This window comes from Erinaceus europaeus, chromosome 12 (assembly GCF_950295315.1).
Source record: "Erinaceus europaeus chromosome 12, mEriEur2.1, whole genome shotgun sequence".
In the NCBI taxonomy this organism is placed as follows: domain Eukaryota; kingdom Metazoa; phylum Chordata; class Mammalia; order Eulipotyphla; family Erinaceidae; genus Erinaceus; species Erinaceus europaeus.
The window spans coordinates 51,567,422-51,593,174 of record NC_080173.1 but is presented as its reverse complement, the minus strand read 5'-3'; the positions used below and the strand labels follow the sequence as shown (position 1 = coordinate 51,593,174).

Below are 25,753 nucleotides of genomic sequence, written 5' to 3'. Positions count from 1 at the left end.
GACAGAGGCACTGTATCTCTGTTAACCTGTAGCACAGGTAATACATACCAGACACAAAGGACTGCTAGTCTCAAAGAAGACATTTGCCTGAGGTCTTCTGTTGCTTATGTCTTTTTCTGCCATATTTTACCACATTCTACCCATCCCACCACTTACGTGATTCTGTGGCTAAGATATAAATAGTCCATTGGCAAAATTCCAGTGGCATTACTTTAAACCCTAATGATTGTCAAGGTGATTTGAGAGAAATAAAATAGCATGGCATCAAAGGATTAGTTTAAAATGTTATCTACAACTGTATCATTCAACGTGCTCTCCTAAAAACATCTTAGAATGGGCTTTTTATAATTTAAATGTTTCATATATATTAAAGGAAATATGGAAAATGTATGTGTTATAATAATAATGAAACATGTACCTATATACTCATCATAAGCCTAGCAAATAGAATGTTATTAGTATCTTTTGAAGACCCTCAAGTGCTATTTTCTGATTATATCTCCCTCCCCCTGGTAACCACTATCTTCAGTTTTATGTTAATCGTTCCCTCGCTTTGTTTTTTTATAGTTGTCTAGATTGGTCTTTTCATGAATGACTGCCATTAGAGTACTCTCAGGATCCTCGAGACAGAAACTGTTTCAGATTTTCAGTTAGTGTCTCCCTAACGAGAGAAGGAAACACTCATAATTATTATTAGTCTTTCAGCCACTTAGACCTTCTACCTCTCTAGGCTTCTGGCTCTTAGGCCCCCTTTGGTAGGAAAAATAAATAAATAAATAAAACCTCAGGCCTCTCAAACTGTTCTGCCTGGGTTTAGAAATTGTATATATTTCTTTTTCTAGAGTCTAGAAACTGATTTTCTTCTTCAAAATGCCGGGGGCGGGGAGAAGATGAGCTGGAGTGAGAAGGCCTCCGCAAGATGTGTGCATTTGAAACTGCCGATCTTCAGTGCTTGGCACTGAAGAGACTTGTCCCCAGCATGGGCAGATGGCAGAGTAGTGCAGCTTCCTTTGAAAAAAGGCAAACAGCCAAATGGCTGAGGTGTGAACCTTTTGAAAGGCCATTGCTTCAGTTTTCTACTTGCTGAGTTTTAATGTTGTACCCACAAGTTATCAAATAGAAATCAGTTTGGAAGCTCTTTAGTCTTAAAGTTCATGTCCAGTGGAATTAACTTTCCATTCTATCCCTTTATAAAGTCTTGGAACAAAGCTTCAGACTGTCACGAGCAACTTCTGTAAACTGGGAATTGCATATGGTTGTGCCTTGTTTTGGTGTAGCTCTGTGTGGGTATTCACAGTCGGTACCCTTAGACTTCCCAAGTCTCTGCAAGGGTTGAGGTGGGGGTGGGAGGGAGTTACAGAGAACTTGTGCAAAAGGTCAGAGAGGAAATGCAGTGTCTAATTCTGAGTAAGGTCTTCATGGGACAATTTAATTTTTTTTTTTTTTAAATTGAAATCTGAGAATTTCAGACTTCTGTGTTAAAACATAAAGAGCTTCTGAAGTTGAATTTTTAAAATATTTATTTATTTTCCCTTTTGTTGCCCTTGTTTTATTGTTGTAGTTATTGATGTCGTCATTGTTGGATAGGACAGAGAGAAATGGAGAGAGGAGGGAAAGACAGAGGGGGGAGAGAAAGATAGACACCTGCAGACCTGCTTCACCGCCTGTGAAACGACTCCCCTGCAGGTGGGGAGCCGGGGGCTCAAACCGGGATCCTTATGGTCCTTGTGCTTGGCACCACGCGTGCTTAACCCGCTGCACTACCGCCCGGCTCCCTTTTTTTTTTTTTTTTTTTTAACCAGAGCACTGTTCAGCTCTGGCTTATGGTGGTGCAGGGGATTGAACCTGGGGCTTTGGAGCCTCAGGCATGAGAGTCACTTTGCATAACCATTATGCTATCTACCCTCTGCTAAAGTTGAATTATTTTAAGTAGGGTTTTATTTCTTTGCTTCTGTCCTTCTTCCCATTGATACAATTGATAATTGAAAAGTTTGTTTGTCTTGATGGTGCTGGGCCCTCACATCTCTGTAATCTACTATTCCTGGGCCTGTTTTCCATTCTTTTATTTGAGAGAGAGAAGGAGAGACATCATACCCTCTACCCCACAAAACAGAGTTCTGTGGAGTTCGCTGGTATAATCTGTGATGTTCCCTTTTGGAGCTCGGGCTTAAATTTGGATCCCTGTACATGATAAGGGGTGTGCTTTAATGAGTAAGCTATTCCTGAGTTTTATTTAGTCCCATAGGTAAGAGTGATTTTGAAATTTATTTATTTTGGATAGAGACAGAGAAATTGAGAGGGAAGGAGGAGGTAGAGAGATGCCTTCAGTACTGTTTCACTACTCATGAAGTTTCCCCCTGCAGGTTTGGACAGGGATTTGAACCTGGGTCCTTGTACTGTAATGTATGCTCTCAAGAAAGTGCACCACCACCCAGAGTGATTTTGAAAGTTGAGCCAGCTGCATCTCCTGGTGTCAGGCACTTGGTTCTCATTCTCTCTGTCTCTCTCTCTTTCTCTCTATAGGCTTTGGAATTTTTTATTTTATTTTTAAATATTTTTATTTAGTTCATTTTAATGATAGAGAGTATATACAGTGGGAAAGATAACAAGAGAGAGAAAGAGACTAGAACACCGCTTAAGGTGGTGCTGGGGATTGAATCTGGGAATTCAGAGCCTCAGGCTTTGAAAGGCTTTTGTATAACCATTATGCTATCTCCCCAGCCCAGCTTTGGAATTTAAAAAAAATTATTTAATTATAGTAATTTAATAGTGTTGTACAAGATTATAAGATGATAGGAATATAATTCTACATCACTCCCACCACCAATGGCACTCTCAATTCTTTTTTTTTTAATTAAAAATTTTTTTTTATTCATTCCCTTTTGTTTCCCTTGTTTTTTATTATTGTAGCTATTATTGATGTTGTTGTTGTTGGACAGGACAGAGAGAAATGGTGAGAACAGGAGGGGAAGACAGATAGGAGGAGAGAAAGACAGACACCTGCAGACCTGCTTCACTGCTTGTGAAGCAACGCCCCCTGCAAGAGGAGATCCGGGGGCTCGAACCCGGATCCTTACGCCCTTCCTTGCGCTTTGCACCACATGCGCTTAACCCGCTGCGCTACCACCTGACTCCCCAGCACTCTCAATTGTTAAGTGAATTTTTTTTTTTTTTTTTGGCTAAAGTCTGGTTTACTGAGGTATAGTTTATATACCATTCAGAATTCATTGTTTTAGGTGCTTAGTTCTATCAGTTTGGGTGCATGTATCTAGTTATCATAACTTTAGTCATAACCAAAATACAGCATGGTTCCCTCATCTCCATAAGTTATTTCCCTTGTAGTCAATTTAATCATTTGAAGTGAGCTTTTTGAACAGCACATTCCTAGTCAGAAAGTCTTTGAGTTTTTGAATTTCTTTCATTTCTCGCTGAAAACTGTTGAAGTCGGTATAAAGTGAAGTTACTGAGTTTTCAAATTGATTGCCTGGATCAGTATCCAGGAAATGCCATGGTAGCTTAGAGAGGGGAAAGGGTCATCTTTTTTAGGTTCCAAGCAGAGCTCCTAATTTGAGGAAGCTCTTTCTTTAACTGATAACTTTGACTCTTTGTGCAAAACTTAAAGATCTTAGTGATTGAAGTTTGTGCATTCTCTAGTTCTGTTCCCAAGTCTGAAAGTGTCCACTGGTTCCCTGGGGACCTCCTGCTTCTAGGGGTAGGCCAGGGGAGAGGGAGAGAAAGAGAGAGCTGCTGCTTGGTCGTCTATTCTGGCCAATTCTCTTTTTCTTTCTTGACTTTCATATGAAAGTCAACTCTACACTTGACTTCCTTGGGAAATGAACTCACTGATTACCAGCCCAGGGTATTTTAGTCTTTTTTTTTTTTTTTTTTAAAGAATTTTTCATTAGTGATTTAATAATGATTGACAAGATTGTGGGGGATAAAAGGGGTACAATTCCATATAATTCCTCCCACCAGAGTTCTATATCTCACCCCCTTCAGTTTTTTACTCTTTTAATGTTCAGGATATGGAGATGCCCAAAGGGATTTCTCTTTGCTTTGTAGTCTGGTAGATTCTGTAGCCAAACCTATTTAAGGAATTGCCTAAATTATTTTACTCTCTTCTTTTAAATTTAGGTCTTTATTACAAAGTGCCGGTGACAGTGATTAGGGTTTGCTCGATTTGAGAACACTCAACCTGGAATTTGAGTGTTCTAGTGATTTAAGTGCCTATATGTTCATACCTCTCTCTCTCTCTTCCTCCCCTTATTCTCTGTGCTTTCTTGCCCCCTAGGAAACCCAGACTGACAAGAACTCAAAGTGCCTTTTCCCCGGTCTCCTTCAGCCCCCTGTTCACAGGTAAGGGTTCTCTCTCTTTTTCCCCTAACATTTAATAACAAGTGTGTTCTGAGACCTGTCAGGAAAGACTTCCAGATGCATCAGAGTGAATTTCAATATGTCTGCAGGTACTTTCTTCATTTCATATCCTCTGGCTTTGCAGTGAAGCTGTTTCTGTGTTATAGAATGCCTTTGGATTTAAAAAAAATTTTTTTTTTATCCTATTTGAATGAGCAAGTGATAATGAGGGAAAGACCAGAGCACTGCTCAACTCTCAACATATGGTAGTGCTGTGTGGATTGAACCTGGGACCTCGGAGCCTCAGACATGAAGTCTTTTGCATAACCATTATGCTCTCTTCCCAGCCCAATGTTTAGATGCTTTATACTCTGAGGTAAAGAATGCTTGGTAATAATCAGATTGCTCTGGCAGTTATGTAGTGCTTTAGTTCAGAATCATCACATAGGAGTTAAAGTTGGCATTATATTTTGTGGTGTATAAAGGACTTTCTAGAAGTCATGCAATTCCTATCCCTACTTCCAAGGGAGTTCATGGATTATCTAATAAGCATTCATATATCTAGTCTATTTTTAAAGACTTTGGGCAAAGAGGCTTACATGAACTCATCCATTTTAGGGGCTAGCAGTTCTTGCAGCTGTTGGACTTCTTCATTGTATCTAATTTCAGTCTCTTGTAGAAGGGAACACAGTTGCTAAAGTAGGAGAGCAGTTGAGGACCCTTTGGGCAACTGCTTTCCCAGGGAACTTTTTCTAAGAAGGAGACCTTCTGTTATGCCCGTCAGTTAGGAGACTTACTTAATATGCTGGAGAAAATATGCCTCAGGTCTCAGAAATGGAGTGCTTCTCACTGGTTGTGATTGAGAAACTTTAAAAATAACCCAATTTCAAACTCCTGAGATGTTGTGGATATTGGGTATTATTCAGTATCTGGATATGCAGAAAGTTGATTGGAAGACTTAATGATTTGGGAATGAGCATTTTCAGGAGGATGTTGAGGAGGGCTGTGGAACCAACACCCTTTCCTTACTAGGTACCCTGATATGAACTCTTAAAGCTAATGAGAAGGGGTCTGTACTCTTTTTTAAAATCATTTTTATTTTTTTATTATCTCTATTAGATAAGAGACAGAAATTGAGTGGGGGGAGATAGAGAGGGAGAGAGACAGAGAGACACCTGCAACTCGGCTTCACCACTCGTGAAGCTTTCCTCCTGTAGGTGGGGACTGGGGGCTTGAACCTGGGTCCTTGCACATTATAACATGTACACTCAACCAGGTGCGGCATGCTACTACCCAGCCCCCAGGGTCTGTACTCTTATCTAAGTCCAGAATTAAAGAATTTTATCCTGTGACAACATGTCCTTCTAGTTATTGTATCCTCTTTAAGCAACAACTTCATTTGGTATTGGTTATTGGAAAAGTATTGACACATTTTTGCATAGAAAAATACCTTCAGTAATAAAAAATTTTTTTAAAAAAAGATGATATTGGGGAGTTGGGCAGCAGCACAGCGGGTTAAGCGCAGGTGGCGTGAAGTGCAAGGACCGGCTTAAGGATCCCGGTTCTGGTCCCAGCTCCCCACCCAGCTCCCCACCTGCAGGGGAGTCGCTTCACAGGCGGTGAAGCAGGTCTGCAGGTGTCTATCTTTCTCTCCCCTTTCTGTCTTCCCCTCCTCTTTCCATTTCTCTCTGTCCTATCCAACAACGACGACATCAATAACAACAACTACAACAATAAAACAACAAGGGCAAAAAGAGGGAATAAAAAAAAAAAGATGGTATTGTGCCCTTTGGGATAAAGTTGATGTAATTGGAAAAGATCATGTTTAGTGAAGGCAGGCAAGGAGGTAAAGGACAACGACAGAATGGCTTCACTCATGTGGAATCTAGAGAAATGAGTATAGGAATGTGAAAAAGCAAATTGTTTTTAAGCAGCATGATTGTAAGATTGTGGGAGAACTATAGCAGTTATCTATGGTGGTGGGGATGGGCTCACAGACCTTTGGTGATGGGAGTGGTGAAAAAATACATCATGACTTTTCTGACAATCTAGTAGTTTTAGGCTCAATGTTTTTGTTTCAGACATGCTAGTTCTTTAGAATCACATTGTTTTTATTGTGAGTGAGACAAAAGCATTGTTCCTCCACTTATGGTGTTCTGTTTGCTTTTGTCTTCCTTCACCCCTGCAGGTGGGGAGCAGGGGCTTGGACACAGGTCCTTGAACACTGTGTACACTCTGCCAGGCACGCCACACCCTGGCCCTTCTTGGTGTTTTTTTTTTTTCCTCCAGGGTTTTGCCTGTACTATGAATCCACTGCTCCTGGAGGCTGTTTTTTCCCTTTTGTTGCCCTTGTTTATCGTTGTTGTTGTTATTGTTCTTGATGTCGTTGTTGGATAGGACAGAGAGAAATGGAGAGAAGAGGGGGAGACAAAGGGGGAGAGAAAGACAGACACCTGCAGACCTGCTTTACTGCTTGTGAAGCACCCTCCCACCCGCAGGTGGGGAGCCAGGGGCTTGAACCGGGGCTTGAACCGGGATCCGTACATGGGTCCTTGCGCTTCCTGCCATGTGCATTTAATTTACTGTGCTACTGCCCGACCTCCTCTTGTTTTTAATGCAGTGACGAGGATCAAACCCAGGTCTTCACCTCTACCACTGAGCTCACCTGTCTTACCCTGGCACTACTTTCTTTATATTTAAAATGCTGTTTCTACAATCTAGACTTCTCTGGTCTTTCAGGAAGCAGAGCTAGACTCTTAGTTACTAAGCCGTTGATGTGCTAAGTCTAATAGTAGCTTCCTAGAACTTCCACTGATGATTTTTGGAAGAATTTTTTGTTATCTTGATTAGTGTTCAGCCTTTGTGAAAACTGTACTAGATTCTAAAAGCCCAGCTCCTGACTGTTTAGAGTTAGTGGCAACATTATTTTATTTTTTTTTTATTTCTTTTTTAATGAGAAAGATAAGAGGAGAAAGAACCAGACATTACCCTGGTACATGTGCTGCCAGGGATTGAACTCAGCACCTCTTGCTTGAGAGTCCAATGCTTGATCCACTGCACCACCTTCTGGACCATATTACATTATTTTCTTAACTGGGAAACATTAAAATTCTAACTCAGAGGCAAACTCATCTTCCTAAATAAGTAAAGAGTATTGGAAATAATGCCCTAAGGGCCATGTTTAAAAATGTGACCTGTAGATCAGACTTACTAAACGAACCTGTTTGTGGCTATCAACCTTTGTTAATAAACTACCTCATCTTCTGGTGACTCAAGTGGAGATTGGGTAAATGAGATGGGTGGCAAGAAGGAGTGCATTTGTCAGAGACAGAACTGTGAGACACACTAGGAACTGAGAGAAACCATGTGGCACCCCCACCAAGCTTCCTCTCGCCTTCCCTGACTTTTGACTGATTATGGAAGCACTTAATTATTAGGTTGTAAATGAACTTTTCAACTTTTGTAGCCTTAGCTACTAGTTGATATCTGAAAATGATTGATTCTCTTATGAGTAGATATTCTGGAAAAATCTAGATGTGGAAAATTAGGCTAGGAGAAGTTGGAACTAACATTGGGACTTTCATTTGTATGTAGCTAACCATACCTTTTTGTATTTTTCTGGCACTTGCTTTGCATGTCCATTTGGGCTCATAACAAATAAATGACTTGCCTTGTTCCCTGTGATAGAAATTAGTATATAAATCTGTAAAAATGAGTAGTGTTAGTTTCATTTGAACAAAGAAAACTACTTATAATTTAATATTTGGCATGATATCTTTAGTTGATAGTACTATATCCATATCTCAAAGTGGCTAATAGAATAGAGCTTAAAAATTCTCATTACTGGGAGTCTGGCAAATAGTGCAGTGGGTTAAGTGCACGTGGCGCGAAGCGCAAGGACTGGCCTAAGGATGCCAGTTCAAGCCCCCAGGTCCCCACCTGCAGGGGAGTTGCTTCACAGGCAGTGAAGCAGGTCTGCAGGTGTCTATCTTTCTCTCCCCCTCTCTGTCTTCCCCTCCTCTCTCCATTTCTCTCTGTCCTATCTAACAATGATGACATCAGTAACAACAATAACTACAAAAAAAAAAAAAAAACAAGGACAACAAAAGGGGGAAAAAAAGTCCTCATTACTAGGCTGTTTCTATGTTGATAGATATTAACTAGACTTACTCTAGCAATCAATTTGTAACATAAAAATATAAAATTGTTGTACACCTAAAACGAATATAATTTCATGCCATAAAAAAAAAAATACAGAAGGGGCCAGACAGTGGCACACCTGGTTAAGCACACATAGTCTGCGAGGATCTGAGTTCAAGCCCCTGGTACCACCTGCATGAGGAAAAGTGGTAAAGCAGGCTGTGGGTGTCTCTCTGTCTCTGTCTCTCTTTTAAAAAAATTTTTTTTAATTTATTTTCCCTTTTGTTGCCCTTGTTTTTTTTTTATTGTTGCTGTAGTTATTATTGTTGTCGTCATTGTTATATAGGACAGAGAGAAATGAAGAGAGGAGGGGAAGACAGAGAGGGAGAAAGATAGATACCTGCAGACCTGCTTCACCGTTTGTGAAGCAACACCCCCCCGCAGGTGGGGAGCCAGGGACTCAAACTTACACCGGTCCTTGCACTTTGTGCCATGTGCACTTAACCCGTTGTGCTACCACCCGACTCCCCCCCCCTTTTTTTTTAACCAGAACACTGTTTAACTCTGGCGTGTGGTACAAGGGATTAAACCTGGGATTTTGGAGCCTCAGGCATAAAGTCTCTTTGCATAACCATTATGCTACCTACCTCATCCTCTCTCTCTCTCCCGTGTCTCTATCCAATAATAAATAGAAAAAAATAAATTCTTAAAAAAAAGTACAGAGGGGCCAGGCAGTGGTGTACCTGGTTAAGTGCTCACATTACAGTACACAAGGACCCAGCTTCAAGCCCTGGTCCCTCCCTACCTGAAGGGGGGAAGCTTCATGAGTGGTGAAGCAGGGCTACAGGTGTCTTTTTATCTCCCCCTCTCAATTTCTTTCTGTCTCTATCCAATAATAAGTAAATAAAAATGTAAAAACAACTACAGAGCTAAAATATATTCCTCTTTACTATTAAAAAAACAGAAAGGATGCTTTGCTTAAGATTATGTTTTCAGTGACAGAACCTGAATTAAAGTTGACATTTCCACTGTCAAGTCCTTGTTTTTGTCCTAAAGAATCTTTGACCTTTAAACAGGGCAAAGAGCAGCCTGTGTGGTTTCTGTGGATAAAGCCTTGAACTCTTAAGCATGAGGTCCTAAATAATCCCCAGCATCACATGTGTCAGAATAATACACTAGGGTGCCAGGTGGTGGCACAGCTGGTTGAGCACACACACTGCAGTGCACAAGGACCCAGGTTCAAACCCCTGGTCCTCATCTGCAGGGGGAAAGTTTTCACAAGTGGTGAAGAAGGGCTGCAGATGTCTCTGTCTCTCGATCTCTCCTCCCCTCTTAATTTCTCTTTGTCTCTGTCCAATAATAAATTAAAAAGAATAATACTGTGTTTCTCTGTCATTTAATAGACCAGTCCTTATAAAGTAAGGCAAACAGATGATTGGGTTTATATGTTTAGGGATGATTCCAGATGTGGGGAGCATTTTTGAAAGCTATGGGTCTCTAGCATCCCTTGCTTTTCCTTTGTTTCCCTTGCTTCTGGCCTTAGCTTTGGGCAAGGTCCTTCTGTAACATGCTTGCTCCATGAATTCCTCAGGTGAAACTGTGTCGCTTGTGGATGTGGACATCTCTCAGCGGGGTTTGACCTCTCCACACCCTCCAACTCCCCCTCCTCCTCCAAGAAGAAGCCTCAGCCTCTTAGGTATAGTCTCCTTCCATCTTTGCCTTTTTGCCCTAGTGGGAGGGTGAGCTCACCTCCATGGACCTGATGTTCTTTTCCAGGAACCAAATGAGCTCTTGGATTTCTAATGATGACCCAGTTGTTTTTTGTTGTCCTTTTAGCACCCTTGACATCTCCCAAGGTATTACCAGTCTCTCACCTTCACACTCTAACACTTATCATCCATAATTAGATCTGTTGTTGTTGTTATTATTATTTCATTTGTGAGATAGAAGCAGAGGGAGAGAGAATAAAAAAAATCACAACACTGAAGCTTCCTGCAATGTGGTGAGGGCTATGCTTGAACCTGGGTCATGCACATAGCAACGTGCTATCCAAATAAGCCATTTCCCTAGCCCTAGATCTGTATTTACTTGCCCCCAGTCTACTTACTGCTAACAGAATGCTTCAGTAATATCTTTACTTAAATGCACTCAAGCAAAGCAAGACAGACTAGATGATTGTGTTGGCCAGTTTGCAAGAAGACATGGTGAAGTTCAGGCTACTTTACCCATGAAGGTAGCTAGTTGTTCCTTTCCCCTCTTCTCTGCCTCAACTTCTTCATTCTGTGCTCATGTTTCTGAATCTCTTGCTTTTTTCTTTCTTCTAGATGATATCAGTGGGACGCTGCCTACATCTGTCCTTGTGGCTCCGATGGGGTCTTCCCTGCAGTCTTTCCCCCTACCTCCGCCTCCTCCACCCCATGCCCCAGGTTAGCTTAGTTTAGAAGCAAGACTTGTACGTTGGGAGTACAAAATGGGAAACTTTTGAAGGATGGGAAAAGTCTGTTTATGGAAATAACAGAATTTAAGAGAAAGCTTAAATCTTATTCCCTTGTCTGGACAAGAATTCTTTGGAAATGAGACAACTGATTTTTCGAATCTGTTTTCTTTATGGAGATGAACCTGATTTTTATTAGGGATAAAAGAGCTACTGATTTTCTCTCTCTTTGATGCTGACCATTTTGCAATACTTGAGTAGATATCACTTAGGAAACTGCCTTTATTTCAGGATAGTAATGAGGTTTAAAATGTTGCTGGTGTTTCAAAGTTCTGTGGTTTTTCTAAACTTTCAGTATTTACTGCAGCCTTGTAAATAAGTACCAAGCATTTAGTAGCCCATACCTGCTTTGCCAGCCTCCAGTGTCCAAGGACTAAAATGAGTGAAATCGGCATTCTTTTCTGCTTGCCTGGCAAAATCGTTACTCTTCCTGGGCAAGTAAGCGAGTCACTATTTCCAAGGCTGCTTTACCGGCACTTCACCTCGAAGTGGGAGAAGTTGGAATCGCTCTAGGCTGGTGAAGTCCCTGAAGTAGTCACCTTAGTCAGGTTAGTGAGCAGCGCCCCTACCCCCTTCCTGGGGTTTAATGCCCCCACTCATCCTTCACAGCTTACACGAGCCCACACAGCTTTTTGTTCTGGCCCATTCAGCTCTTTCCCACTGCTTTGGCTTCCACCCCTTCCAGCTTAGCTTCTAATGCCTTGCCCTCCTCAGTTAGCATCTCTGTTTTGTGGGGAGGGTCTACTTGTAGTTGGGAGCAGTGAAGGTAAATGTGTGACCAACACTGTCTTGCCCTACAGATGCATTTCCTCGGATTGCACCTATCCGAGCAGCTGAATCCCTGCACAGCCAGCCCCAACAACACCTCCAGTGCCCCCTCTACCGACCTGACTCAAGCAGCTTTGCAGCCAGCCTTCGAGAGTTGGAGAAGGTAGGTGGTGCCTGAGAACTTACTAATGACTTGCTTCCTCTCCTGTTTTCCTTCTAGGCTCTTGTTTTATTATTTGTAGAGGATGACTAGGTTCTTGCTTTTATACTTAGAGACAAAACCATATACTGCTATTAATTTCATAGTGGAATTTTGGAAAAAATAATTGAACAGGGTGAAGAAAAATTATGAAGTTGTGGTCCGGGAGGTAGCGCAGTGGATAAAGCATTAATTGGACTCTCAAGCATGCCGTCCTGAATTCAGTCCCCAGCAGCACATGTACCAGAGTGATGTCTGGTTCTTTCTCTCCTATCATTTCTCATGAATCAATCAATCAATAAATTTTTTTAAAAGAAAAATTATGAAGTCAAAAATATATATATTATATATAACATATATATAACATATATATATATATTATAACAAATAAATGTTTACATAGTCTAAGCTGATTTTGACAGATTAGCTGACCAAGGCCCCTCTTCTCTTTGTAAGATTTTGGTAGTGAAACTGTAGTGAATTCTATTAACTTTGAAGGGCTAAACATATATTGACTCTGATATTTGCTGCTAATCATTGAGATTCTCTTAGCAGCTTTTACCTATTAAATGTGTTAACAAATGGGAGTTGGTGGGGGTTGTTTCTTTTGTGGTAAGATAGTGTTGAAAACTTAGAGATTTTCCTATCCTATTAGTTATGACTACTTCTTCTCTTTAATAGTGTGGTTGGTATTGGGGTCCGATGAATTGGGAAGATGCAGAGATGAAGCTGAAAGGAAAACCAGATGGTTCTTTCCTGGTACGGGACAGCTCTGATCCTCGTTACATCCTGAGCCTCAGTTTCCGATCACAGGGTATCACCCACCACACTAGGATGGAGCACTACAGAGGTAAGAGGTGCAGTGTTGGAAGAAAACCTTTTCTCTCCAATGCCTTTCTGTATCTTGGCTATCTAACTTTTTTTATAGGAAAGATTCATAGAGATAGACTTCTGAATAGGAGTAGAAATCTCAGGGTCATTCAACTGTTGAGCATTGGCTTCAATCACTATAGAATACTGGTTGAGGGTATAGAGGAGAGTTAAGTGTTCATTTAAAGAAGTCTCAGCATCTTGTCTCCTAAATGAGAGAGCTTGAAAGAATGTTGGAGAACAAAGCTAGTAACATTTTCTTTTTCTTTCTTTTTTTTTTTTTATAATTTATTTCTTTATTGGGGAATTAATGTTTTACATTCAACAGTAAATACAATAGTTTGTACATGCATAACATTCCCCAGATTCCCATTTAACAATACAACCCCCACTATGTCATTCATCATCTTTCATGGACCTGTATTCTCCCCACCCACCCCAGAATCTTTTACTTTGGTGCAATACGCCAATTCCATTTCAGGTTCGATTTGTGTTTTCTTTTCTAATCTTGTTTTTCAACTTCGGCCTGAGAGTGAGATCATCCCATATTCATCCTTCTGTTTCTGACTTATTTCACTCAACATGATTTTTTCAAGGTCCATCCAAGATCGGCTGAAAACGGTGAAGTCACCATTTTTTACAGCTGAGTAGTATTCCATTGTGTATATAGACCACAACTTGCTCAGCCACTCATCTGTTGTTGGACACCTGGGTTGCTTCCAGGTTTTGGCTATTACAAATTGTGCTGCCAAGAACATATGTGTACACAGATCTTTTTGGATGGATGTGTTGGGTTCCTAAGGATATATCCCCAGGAGAGGAATTGCAGGGTCATAGGGTAGGTCCATTTCTAGCCTTCTGAGAGTTCTCCAGATTGTTCTCCATGGAGGTTGGACCAATTGACATTCCCACCAGCAGTGCAGGAGGGTTCCTTTGACCCCACACCCTCTCCAGCATTTGCTGTTGTTACCTTTTCTGATGTATGACATTCTCACAGGAGTGAAGTGATATCTCATTGTTGTCTTGATTTGCATTTCCCTGACAATCAGAGACTTGGAGCATTTTTTCATGTATTTCTCAGCCTTTTGGATCTCTTCTGTGGTGAATATTCTGTCCAAGTCCTCCCCCCATTTTTGGATGGGGTTATTTGTTGTCTTGTTGAGTCTGGCAAGCTCTTTATATATGTTGGTTATTAAACTCTTATCTCATGTATGGCATGTAAAGATCTTCTCCCATTCTGTGAGGGGTCTCTTGGTTTGGTTATTGGTTTCTTTTGCTGTGAAGAAGCTTTTTAGTTTGATGTAGTCCCATAGGTTTATACTTGCCTTAGTCTTCTTTATAATTGGATTCGTTTCATTGAAAATGTCTTTAAAATTTATGTGGAAAAAAGTCCTGCCAATATTTTCCTCTAAGTATTTGATAGTTTGTGGTCTAACATCCAAGTCCTTGATCCACTTGGAATTTACTTTTATATTTGGTGAAATACAGTGGTTCAGTTTCATTCTTCTGCATGTTTCAACCCATTGTTTCCAACACCATTTGTTGAAGAGACTCTGCTTTCCCCATGTAATAGTCTGGGCCCCTTTGTCAAAGATTAGATGTCCATAGGTGTGGGGCCTCATTTCTGGGCTCTCAATTCTATTCCACTGGTCAGTGTGTCTGTTCATGTTCCAGTACCAAGCAGTTTTGATGACAATGGCCCTATAATACAGTTTGAGATCTGGGAGTGTGATGCCTCCGGTTCTGTTCTTTTTTCTCAAGATTGTTTTGGCAATTCTAGGTCTTTTCTGGTTCCAGATAAACATTTGTAGCATTTGTTCTATTCTCCTAAAAAATGTGCTTGAGATCTTGATGGGGATAGCATTAAATTTGTAGATGGCTCTGGGTAATATATTCATTTTGATGATATTAATTCTTCCAACCCATGAACATGGAATATCTTTCCACTTCTTTGTGTCTTTTTCAATTTCTTTGAGTAGTGACTCATAATTTTCAGTATACAAGTCTTTCACTTCTTTGGTTAGGTTTACTCCTAGATATTTTATTGTTTTTGTTGCTATAGAAAAAGGAACTGATTTCTGGATTTCAATTTCTTCTAACTTAGTGTTTGCATAGAGGAATGCCACTGACTTTTGAATGTTAATTTTATAGCCTGACACATTACTGTATTGCCTAATGATTTCCAAAAGCTTCTTGCTGGATTCCTTAGGTTTTTCCTTGTATACTATCATGTCATCTGCAAATAAGGAGAGTTTGACTTCTTCTCTTCCAGTCTGTATGCCTTTAATTCCTTGCTCCTGCCTGATTGCTATGGCAAGAACTTCCAACACTATGTTGAATAGTAATGGTGATAGTGGGCAGCCCTGTCTAGTACCTGATCTGAGGGGAAATGCTTCCAGTTTTTCACCATTGAGTATGATGTTGGCTGTAGGTTTGCTATATATAGACTCCACTATCTTGAGGAATTTTCCATCTATTCCCATTTTTTGAAAGGGATGTTGTATTTTGTCAAAGGCTTTTTCTGCATCTATTGATATGACCATGTGGTTTTTGGTCTTGCTTTTGTTGATGTGGTGGATCACATTGATTGATTTACGTATATTAAACCAACCTTGCATGCCTGGGATAAACCCCACTTGATCATGATGAACAGTCTTTTGATATACTGCTGTATCCATTTGGCTAGAATTTTGTTCAATATTTTTGCATCTATGTTCATCAGAGATATTGGTCTGTAGTTTTCTTTTTTGGTTGTGTCCCTGTCTGCTTTTGGTATCAGGGTGATGTTGGCTTCATAGAAGCTGGCAGGGAGTATTCCAGTGTCTTCAATCTTCTGGAAGACTTTTAAAAGTAGAGGTATTAGTTCTTCTTTAAAAGTTTTTCATTTGTAAAACCATCTGGTCCAGGACTTTTACTTTTGGGGAGATTTTTGATAACTGTTTCAATTTCACTAGCTGTGATGGGCCTGTTCATGTTATCCACTTCCTCTTTACTTAGTTTTGGAAGTTGGTAGGTATCTAGGAAATCATTCATTTCTTCCAGGTTCTCTAGCTTGGTGGCATATAGTTGTTCATAGAAGCCTCGCATGATATGTTGAATTTCTGCAGTGTCTGCTGTGATATCTCCTCTTTCATTTACTATCCGATTTATTTGGGTCTTCTCCCTTTTTTGTTTTGTGAGTCTGGCTAAAGGTTTGTCGATTTTGTTTACTCTTTTGAAGAACCAACATTTACTTTCATTGATCTTTTGTATGGTTTTCCTATTCTCAATGTTATTTATTTCTGCCCTAACTTTAGTGATTTCTGTCCTTATGGTTGCTTTAGGATTCCTTTGTTGTTCTTCTTCTAGGTCTTTAAGATGTGCAATCAGGCTGTTTATTTGTGCCTTTTCTTGTTTTCCTAATGTGTGCTTGTATAGCTATGAACTTCCCTCTTAGGACTGCTTTAGCTGTGTCCCAAATATTTTGACAGCTTGTGTCTTCATTTTCATTGAACTCTCGAAACATTTTGATTTCTTCCTTGATTTCCTCTTTGACCCAGAATTGTTAAGAATTGTACTGTTGAGCTTCCACATTTTGGGACTGTTACTAATCTTTTGTTGATTGTTAAGAGTTAGTTTAATTCCACTGTGGTCTGAGAAGATGCTTGGGATGATTTCAGTGCTCTTGAATTGGGTGATGCTGTCTTTGTGGCCTAACATATGGTCTATCCTTGAGAATGATCCATGTGGATTTGAGTAAAATGTGTATTCCAGTTTCTTGGGATGAATGACTCTGAATATGTCTAATAGTTCTAGTTTATCTATCTCTTCATTTAGCTCCCTTATGTCTTTACTGATTTTCTTCCTGGATGATCTGTCAAGTTGAGAGAGTGGGGTGTTGAAGTCCCCTACTATGATTGTGTTACTGTTAATATATTGCTGTAGCTCTTTCAGTAGAAGTTTGATGTATTTAGATGGCTTCTCATTGGGTGCATAGATATTAATAATTGTTAAGTCCTCTTGATTGACTGATCCTCTGAGCATTAAGTAGTGTCCATTCCTATCTTTTTTAATCTTATCTATTTTAAAGTCTATCATGTCAGATATGAGAATAGCTGCTCCTGCCCTTTTTTGTGGGCCATTGGCTTGTATGACAGTTTTCCATCCTTTCACTTTAAGTCTGTGTTTGTCTTGTTGAGTTAGGTGAGTTTCCTGTAGACAACATATTGTTGGGTTGTGTTTTCTGATCCATCTTCCTACTCTGTGTCTTTTAATAGGTGAATTCAGGCCATTGACATTTATTGATATCAAAGATTGAAGATACTTTAACGCCATTCTTGTAGAGTTTTAGAGTGTTTTGATATATGTCCTATTTGTGGTGGTCTGGTTGTTTATATGAGACCTTTCAGAACTTCTTTCAGGGCAGGCTTGGTGATGGTTGCTTCCTTCAACTGTTGCTTGTCTGAGAAGGTTTTGATGCTTCCATCTAGTCTGAATGACAGTCTAGCAGGATATAGTATTCTTGGCTGAAAGCCTTTCTCATTGAGCACTCGATAGATATCTTGCCATTCTCTTCTGGCCTGTAGTGTTTGTATGGAGAAGTCTGCTGCTAATCTTATGGGTTTTCCTTTGTAGGTGACTCTTTGTTTTTCTCTTGCAGCCTTGAGGATCCTTTCTTTATCCTTATTCCTTTCCATTCTAAGTATGACATGTCTTGGTGTCTTTAGGTCTGTGTTAATTCTGTTTGGGACCCTCTGGGCTTCTTGAATCTTTATGTCTTTGGTGTTGTCTAGACTAGAGAAATTTTCAGCTATTATGGCCTGGAGAATGCTTTCTTCCTCTCCTTCTCTTTCTTCCTCTGGTAAGCCAATAATGCGTATATTGTTTCTTTTGAAGTCATCCCATAGGACTCTGTTGTTGTTTTCAGCATCTCTTAATCTCTTTTTGAGATTTCTTACTTCTTTTTTAGTTGTCTCTAATTCATCCTCAATCTTGCTAATTCTGTCTTCAGCCTCATAGATTCTATTCTCTCTGCCCTCTACTGCTTTCTGGACTTCATCTATTTTGTTGCCCTGCTCTGATACTGTTTTAGCTTGTTCAGCTAGTTGACTTCTTAGCTCAGCGATTTCAGCTTTCAGCTCTCTAATAACCATGAGATTATTAGAATTTTCTTCCATATTCTCATTTGTTGTTCCTGCATTTCTGATTACAATTTTTTCAAATTCTTTACTCACTCCTGTTATTATTTCCTTAGCTAATGTTTGGATGTTGAACTCGTTGTTTTGTGCTTCACCCTCTGGAGGACTTTTAGCTGGACTCTTGTCCTGGTTCGAGTCTCCAATATTTTTTCTTGTGTTTTAACCATTTTATATATTATGTTATGAGTTCCCTTTATCAGTACTTTTCAAATTATTGATCACTATTGCCTGGATTGACTTGTGTCTAAGTAATTTAATTAAAGGGTTTACCGTGGTGGAAGTTAACAGTTTTTTCAATCCCTGAGTTGGAGCTCAGTGGTGTAAAAGCCTCTTTTTTTTTCTTCCCTGTAGGCTATGGGAGCCTGAGGGCTTTTAAACTATCAATAGGCTTCTTAGCTTAGTCACTGACTCCTGACCAAGAGATAAAGCAGGGTGTGGCAGAGATAATCCAGTGGTTATGCAAAGAGACTTTCACAGCCCCTCAGCTATGCCACCGAGGTATAGGTCTTCTCCGGAGTTTCCCGGTTAGATCTCTGTCCCCTGGTGTCCCTCCCTGTTGCTGCTCCAGATTCTGAGGGTAGTAGCAATGGAGACTCAGATTTGCACTTGGTGAGTCTCTGGGGAGTCCTTTCCTCCCTTCAGCTGTCCCCTTGTTGTGGAGCAGACTGGAGGTGGTGTCTCCACTGATAAACTGTTGAACTGTTAGCAGTCACTTAATCTCTCCTTAGGCCCCTCTCTCCTCTCTGTCACCAGCCACGCGTGTTTGTACTCACGGGTGATTTACTGGGTTCCTGTGGTCATTCTAGTCCTGTCTTGTTTCGGTCCGGGTGGTCTCCTTTGGTATTCCTAGTTGATCCGGGAGAGGAGAGGAGAGGAGAGGAGAGGAGAGGAGAGGAGAGGAGAGGAGAGGAGAGGAGAGAAAGCGATCTGCTGCTCGTAGCTCCGCCTCCGGAAGTCGAATCGAGGTATTAATTCTTCTTTGGAGTTTTTGTCTAATACATTTGTAAAACCATCTGGTCCAGGACTTTTATTTTTGGGAAGATGTTTGATAACTGTTTCAATTTTACTAGCTGTGATGGGCCTGTTCATGTTATCCACTTCCTCTTTACTTAGTTCTGGAAGTTTGTAGGTATCTAGGAAATTGTCCATTTCTTCAGGTTCTCTAGCTTGGTGGCATATAGTTGTTCATAGAAGCCTCTCATGAGATGTTGAATTTCTGCGGTGTCTGTTAATGATATCTCCTCTTTCATTTATGATCTGATTTATTTGGGCCTTCTCCCTTTTTTTATTTTGTGAGTCAGGCTAAAGGTTTGTCGATTTTGTTCATTCTTTCGAAGAACCAACATTTAGTTTTGTTGATCTTTTGTATGGTTTTCTTGTTTTCAATGTTATTTATTTCTGCCCTAACTTTAGTGATTTCTGTCCTTCTGGTTGCTTTAGGGTTCCTTTCTTCTCCTTCTCCTTCTTCTTCTGCAATCAGGCTGTTTATTTGTACTTTTTCTCTTTTCCTAGTGTGTATGTATGGCTATGAACTTCCCTCTCAGTACTGCCTTAGCTGTGTCCCAAATATTTTGATAGCTTTTGTTTTCATTTTCATTGAACTTTGGAAACATTTTGATTTCTTCCTTTATTTCCTCTTTGACCCAGTAGTTGTTAAGTAGTGTACTGTTGAGCTTCCACATTTTGGAACTTTTGCTAATCTTTTGTTTATTGTTAAGTGTTAGTTTAATTCCACTGTGGTCTTGATAAGATGCTTGGGATGATTTCAGTGCTCTTGAATTTGCTATTCTGTCTTTGTGGCCTAACATATGATCTATCCTTGAGAATGACCCATGTGGACTTGAGTAAAATGTGTATTCCAGCTTCTTGGGATGAATGACTCTGAAAATATCCAATAGTTCTAGTTTATCTCTTCATTTAGCTCCCTCATGTCTTTATTGATTTTCTGCCTGGATGATCTGTCAAGTTGAGAGAGTGGGGTGTTGAAGTTCCCTACTATGACTGTGTTGATGTTAATATATTGCTGTAGCTCTTTCAGTAGATGTTTAATGTATTTAGATGGCTTCTCTTTGGGTGCATAGATGTTAATAATTGTTAAGTCCTCTTGATTGACTGATCCATTGAGCATTAAATAGTATCCATCCCTATCTTTTTAAATTTTATTGATTTTAAAGTCTATTGTCAGATATGAGAATAGCTGTTCCTGCCCTTTTTTGTGGGCCATTGACTTGTATGATAGTTTTCCATCCTTTCACTTTGAGTCTGTGTTTGTCTTGTTGAGTTAGGTGGATTTCCTGTAGACAGCATGTTGTTGGGTTGTGTTTTCTGATCCATCTTCCTACTCTGTGCCATTTCATAGGTGAATTCAGGCCATTGACATGTATTGATATCATAGATTGAAGATATTTTAATGGCATTCTTGTAGATTTTTAGAGTGTTCTGATGTATGGTATATTTATGGTGGTCTGACTGTTTATAGGAGACCTTTCAGAACTTCTTTCAGGGCAGGCCTCGTTAAAGTTGATTCTTTCTTTTTGTTTTTTATTTTTTAACCAGAGCACTGTTCAGCTCCGACTTATGGTGGTGCAGGGGATTGAACCTGGGACTTTAGAGCCTCAGGCATGAGAGTCTGTTTCTATAACCATTATGCTATCTACCCTCCCCCCATAGTTGATTCTTTCAACTGTTGCTTGTCTGAGAAGGTTTTTATGCCTCCATCTAGTCTGATTGACAGTCTAGCAAGATACAGTAGTCTTGGTTGAAAGCCTTTCTCATTGAGCACTCGATAGATATCTTGCCATTCTCTTCTGGCCTGTAGTGATTATGTGGAGAAGTCTGCTGCTAATCTTACGGTTTTTCCTCTGTAGGTGACTCTTTGTTTTTCTCTGCAGCCTTCAGGATCCTTTCTTTACCCTTATTCTTTTCCATTCTAAATATGATGTGTCTTGGTGGGTGTCTTTAAGTCTGGGTTAATTCTGTTTGGGACCCTCTGGGCTTCTTGAACCTTTATGTCTTTTGTCCAGACTAGAGAAGTTCTCAGCTATTATATCCTGAAGAATCCTTTCATCCCCTCCCTCTCTTCCTCTGGTAAGCCAAATGTGTATATTATTTCTTTTGAAGTCATCCCTTAGGTCTCTGTTGTTTTCAGTATCTCTTAATAACTTACTTCTTTTTCAGTTGTCTCTAATTCGTCCTTGATCTTGCTAATTCTATCTTCAGCCTCATTTATTCTATTCTTTCGTTCCTGTACTGTTTTCTGGAGTTCATCTATTTTGTTACCCTGTTCTTATACTGATTTAGCTTGTTCAGCTAGTTATGTTCTTAGCTATTTCATCTTTCAGCTTATTTTGTGCTTCAGCCTTTGGGGGGGGGGCTTTTTGTGCTTCAAGCTTTTGGGGGGGCATTTAGCTGGGCTCTTGTTCTGGTTCATTTCTCCAATATTTCTTTTTGTTGGTTTAACCATTTTATAGAGTATGTTATGAGGTCCCTCTCTCGGTACCCCTCAAATTACTGATCACTCTTGCCTGCATTGACCTGTGTCCAAGTAAGGTAGTAAAACGGTTCACAGTTGTGGAAATTGACAGTTATTTCAATAGTATTTTAATCCCTGAGTTGTAGCTCATTGCCTTAAAAGCCTCTTTTGTGCTTTTTCTTCCCTGTAGGCTATGGGAGCCTGAGGGCTTTTAAACTATAAGTAGGCTTCTTAGCTTAATCACTGACTCCTGACCAAGAGATAAAGCAGCATGAGGTAGAGATAATCCAGTGGTTATGCAAAGAGACTCTCACAGCCCCACCACTGGCCACCAGGGTATAGATCTTCTAGTGAGTTTCTTCGTTAGTTCTCTGTCCCCTGGTGTCAGCATAGGGCCTCCCTGCCACTGCTCCAGATTGAGGGCTGTAGCTATGGAGACTCACATTTGCACTTGGTGAATCTCAAGGGAGTCCTCTCCTCCCTTCAGTTGTCTTCTTGTTGGTGAAACAGACTGATGATGGTGTCTCAACTGGTAAACTGCTGGACTGTTACCAGCCACTTAATCTCTCCCTAGGCTCCTCTCTGTCCACGAGCCACATGTGTTTGCACTCACCGGTGATTTGGTGGGTTCCTGAAGTTGTTCTAGTCCTGTCTTGTTGCTGTCCCAAGTGGTCTCCTTTGTTATTCCTAGTTGACCTGGGAGAGGAGAGAAGAGAAACACCGCTGCTGCTCCATAGCCCTGCCTCCTAGTTCTGCTTTTTCTCTACTATTCTACGAATACTTGAAGACCTACATCTTTAAGAAAAAAAAAAATTACTGCCTAAAGAAATAAAAATTAATTAAAAAAATTTCTTACTGCCATTGGCATTATTCTTGGGGCTCGGTGCCAGCACTATAAATTTTGTGCACCTGGTAGCCTTTTTTTTTTTTTTTCTTAAGATAGGATGGATAGAAATTGAGAGGCAAGAGGGAGATAGAAATGGAAAGAGACAGGACTGGGTGGTGGTACACCTGAGCGCATGAGCAAGGACCCGGATTGAAGTCCCTTGTCCCCACCTACAGGGGGCGGTGAAGCATTGCTGCAGGTGTCTTGTCTCCCTCTTAATTTCTGGGTGCCTCATGAAATAAAGATTTTTAAAAATCAGTTAAAAAAAAGAGAGAGATGGAGAGAGACATCTACAGCACTGCTTCACTACTCATGAAGCTTACCTCCTACAGGTGTGGATTGGGTGCTTGAGTATGGTCTTTGCACATGGTAATGTGTGTGCTCACCAGGTACCCAGCCCCCTAGCCCTGCCTTATATTTCGCTCACCTGGTCATTGGAGACAGGTAGTATCTTCCTCCCTCAGGCCCTGAACTACATATTTTTTGAGGGGATACTACTTAATTTTTTTTTTTGTTATGACAGTCTGCCTATCTAGGTGTCTGTCTGTATCTTAGAGAGACAGAAGTCAAAAGGGAAATGGGGGGATAGAGTTGGAGAGAGGCAGACACCCAGGAGCACTGCTTCACTGCTGACTAAGATCTCCCCTTCTTACCTCCCCACAGGTAGGGCCCAGGGTCTTTATAACTTCTGGGCCTTTCACATGGTAACATATGTGCACCACCACTTGGCCCCTTTCTGTAGCGATATTCTGATCTATGTTTTAATTAATTGTGGAACAAGCAGGCATAGGTAACCTCTGGGAACCATCATCTAATTCAGCTTGCCCACAAACTGCCCTCCAAAAAGTTAAAAATCATTAAAATGTTCAAACCACCATCTTGGATCTAATTAAGTTTTGCAGACTTAACTCTTCTTAATTTTCTATGCCAGGAACCTTCAGCCTGTGGTGTCATCCTAAGTTTGAGGATCGTTGTCAATCAGTGGTAGAATTCATTAAGAGAGCCATCATGCACTCCAAGAATGGGAAGTTCCTTTATTTCTTGAGGTCCAGAGTTCCAGGTAAGTTTGTAGTTACATTAATTAGTTACTGTACTACTGTATGGCTCAAGATAGTCTCATACTGTGTGCCCCTAGCTCCACCATCTAAGCAATGTTTTCTTCCCTTCCCCTTCCCCTTCCCCTCTTCCTCTCCTCTCCTCTCCTCTCCTCTCCTCTCCTCTCCTCTCCTCTCCTCTCCTCTCCTCTCCTCCCCTCCCCTCCCCTCCCCTCCCCTCCCCTCCCCTCCCCTCCCCTCCCCTCCCCTCCCCTCTTCCTATCCTCTCCTCTCCTATCCTCCCCTCCCCTCCCCTCTTCCTATCCTCCCCTCCCCTCTTCCTATCCTCCCCTCCCCTCCCCTCCCCTCTTCCCCTCTTCCCCTCTTCCCCTCCTCCCCTCCTCCCCTCCTCTCCCCTCCCCTCCTCTCCTCCCCTCCCCTCCTTTTCCCTCCCTTCTCCTCTCTTCTCTTCCCTCTTGCCCCCAGAATTATTGCTGGGGTTTGGTGCCTGCACTATCAATCCGCTACACCTGGAGGCCTTTTTTTTTTTTTTTCATTTTTGTTGCCCTTGTTGCCTTGTTGTTATTATATTATTATTGTTGTTATTACTGTTGTTGTTGTTGGATAAGAGAGAGAAATTGAGAGGACAGGGGAAGGCAGAAAGGGGGAGAGAAAGACACCTGCAGACCTGCTTCACCATTTGTGAAGCAACCCCCTCTGCAGGTGGAGAGCTGGGGGCTTGAGCCGGTTCATGCACTTCACGCCATGTGTGCTTAGCCCGCTGTGCTACTGCCCAGCCCCCACAATGTTTTCTTGAGACTTTTTTTCCCCTGAGTTTCATAGTACTCACCTTTCCTAGAGTCCTGTGGTTAATCCCCTGCCCATGTACATTAGTCCTTTACGATATTAAAAAGGAATCTTTTTGATGACATGAATGGAAAAACTGATTCAGCTTTTAATGCCTACGTATCATGTGACTATTTAGCGTTTAGAGATGTTTTCTTGTCCCTGATACAGGCACCTCACACAAATGTGTGAAACAAAGAGGTTAGGACTTTCAGGTCATTTCCACAGGGCATGGTGAAATAAAAGAATATTCAGTAGAAAGGCAATGATGGTGCTCGCTTTGGCAGCACATATACTAAAATCGGAATGATACAGAGAAGATTAGCATGGCCCCTGCTCAATTACAATATGCAAATTCATGAAGTGTTCCATATTTAAAATAATAATATAAAGGAAGGCACTGATAAATGTCAGTGAGGCTGGCAGTCTGCTTTGGATTTAGTCCATGTCATAATAAGTTTGCTATTAAAGACAGATAAATTGTATCACATATCCCTACCAGTGTTGAGCATAGAGACTTTTTTCAATTTGGGAACAATGGCCAATTCCCATGTTTCAATGTGGTTATCTGGTCTTCGCACTAACTGTAGAGGTATCTGTATACTGTCTATTAAAAGGAGACAAGGGGGGGCTAGGCGATGTTGCACCTGGTTGAGTGCACACATTACAGTATGCAGAGACCCAGTGAAAGCTCTGGGTTCCTACCTGCAGGGGAAAGTGCTGCAGCTGTCTCTCCCTGCTCTCTTCTATCTCCCTGTCCCTCTCAACTTCGCTGTCTCTATCCAAAACAAACAAACAAAAATAGAAAAAGTAAAAATAGATGTAAAAGGAGACAAGGGATGGTTTGGAGGGATATGTTTATAGTGTTGGGAAAAGTAAAATAGAAATCATATTAACTAAGGGATTTGTAAGGTACAAATAGAACCTAAATTTAGGACTTCATGCTTTCCCATTGACTCAAATTAAAAGTCTTAAACAGGGTGCCAAGAAATTGCACTAAAAAGAAATCACAGCAAAGCCTCAGGCAGAACATCAGTAACAGGATTGAGCCAGGTTACAGGAATGTGATTTATAATCTTGGTGATTTAAATAAGGCATGACAGGGTGTGAACTGTATTAATTTTCACTTCATTTAGTATTTGCCTTGGTGCTGTCAACACAGTTGGGTCTCCTGCACTTGACTTGATTAAAGGGAAAAGTTAGGATTATTTCTTGGAGGAGTTGACTCTGCTTTAAAAAAATTAAAGTTTGTGTTCTGGGAGGTGGTAGTGGATAAAGCATTGAATTCTCAAGCATGAGGTCCTGAGTTCAGTCCCCAGTAGCACATGTATCCGAATGATATCTGGTTCTTTATCTCTCTCTCCTTCTATCTTCCTGAAAAATAAATAAAAATTTTTAAAAAATTATAAAGTTTTTGGATTTGGAGGGATATTTATTTAGCAAACATTTATTTTATGACTCAACATCAAAAATTAATACTATTGGGGACCTGAGAGTGGTGCATCTGGTTCAGC

The 25,753-nt window shown here is 40.7% G+C and overlaps 1 protein-coding gene and 1 non-coding gene across 4 annotated transcripts in view; both read left to right on the top strand.

The window, feature by feature from the left end:
• Positions 1–25,753, top strand: part of SOCS7 (suppressor of cytokine signaling 7) — a 45,604-nt gene that overhangs the window by 6,676 nt on the left and 13,175 nt on the right. Inside the window, exons 2-7 of one of the 3 annotated variants that reach the window (XM_060203609.1) lie at positions 4,292–4,356; positions 10,085–10,189; positions 10,818–10,919; positions 11,788–11,918; positions 12,636–12,804; positions 23,291–23,419. In XM_060203609.1, coding sequence (XP_060059592.1) covers positions 4,292–4,356; positions 10,085–10,189; positions 10,818–10,919; positions 11,788–11,918; positions 12,636–12,804; positions 23,291–23,419 — 701 coding nt within the window. The remainder of the gene's footprint in view (positions 1–4,291; positions 4,357–10,084; positions 10,190–10,817; positions 10,920–11,787; positions 11,919–12,635; positions 12,805–23,290; positions 23,420–25,753) is intronic. The other 2 variants (XM_060203610.1, XM_060203611.1) reach the window with 2 other exon arrangements.
• LOC132542248 (U6 spliceosomal RNA) lies at positions 24,511–24,617 on the top strand. Its single transcript, XR_009553353.1, has one exon. It is a non-coding gene; the product is annotated as a U6 spliceosomal RNA (small nuclear RNA).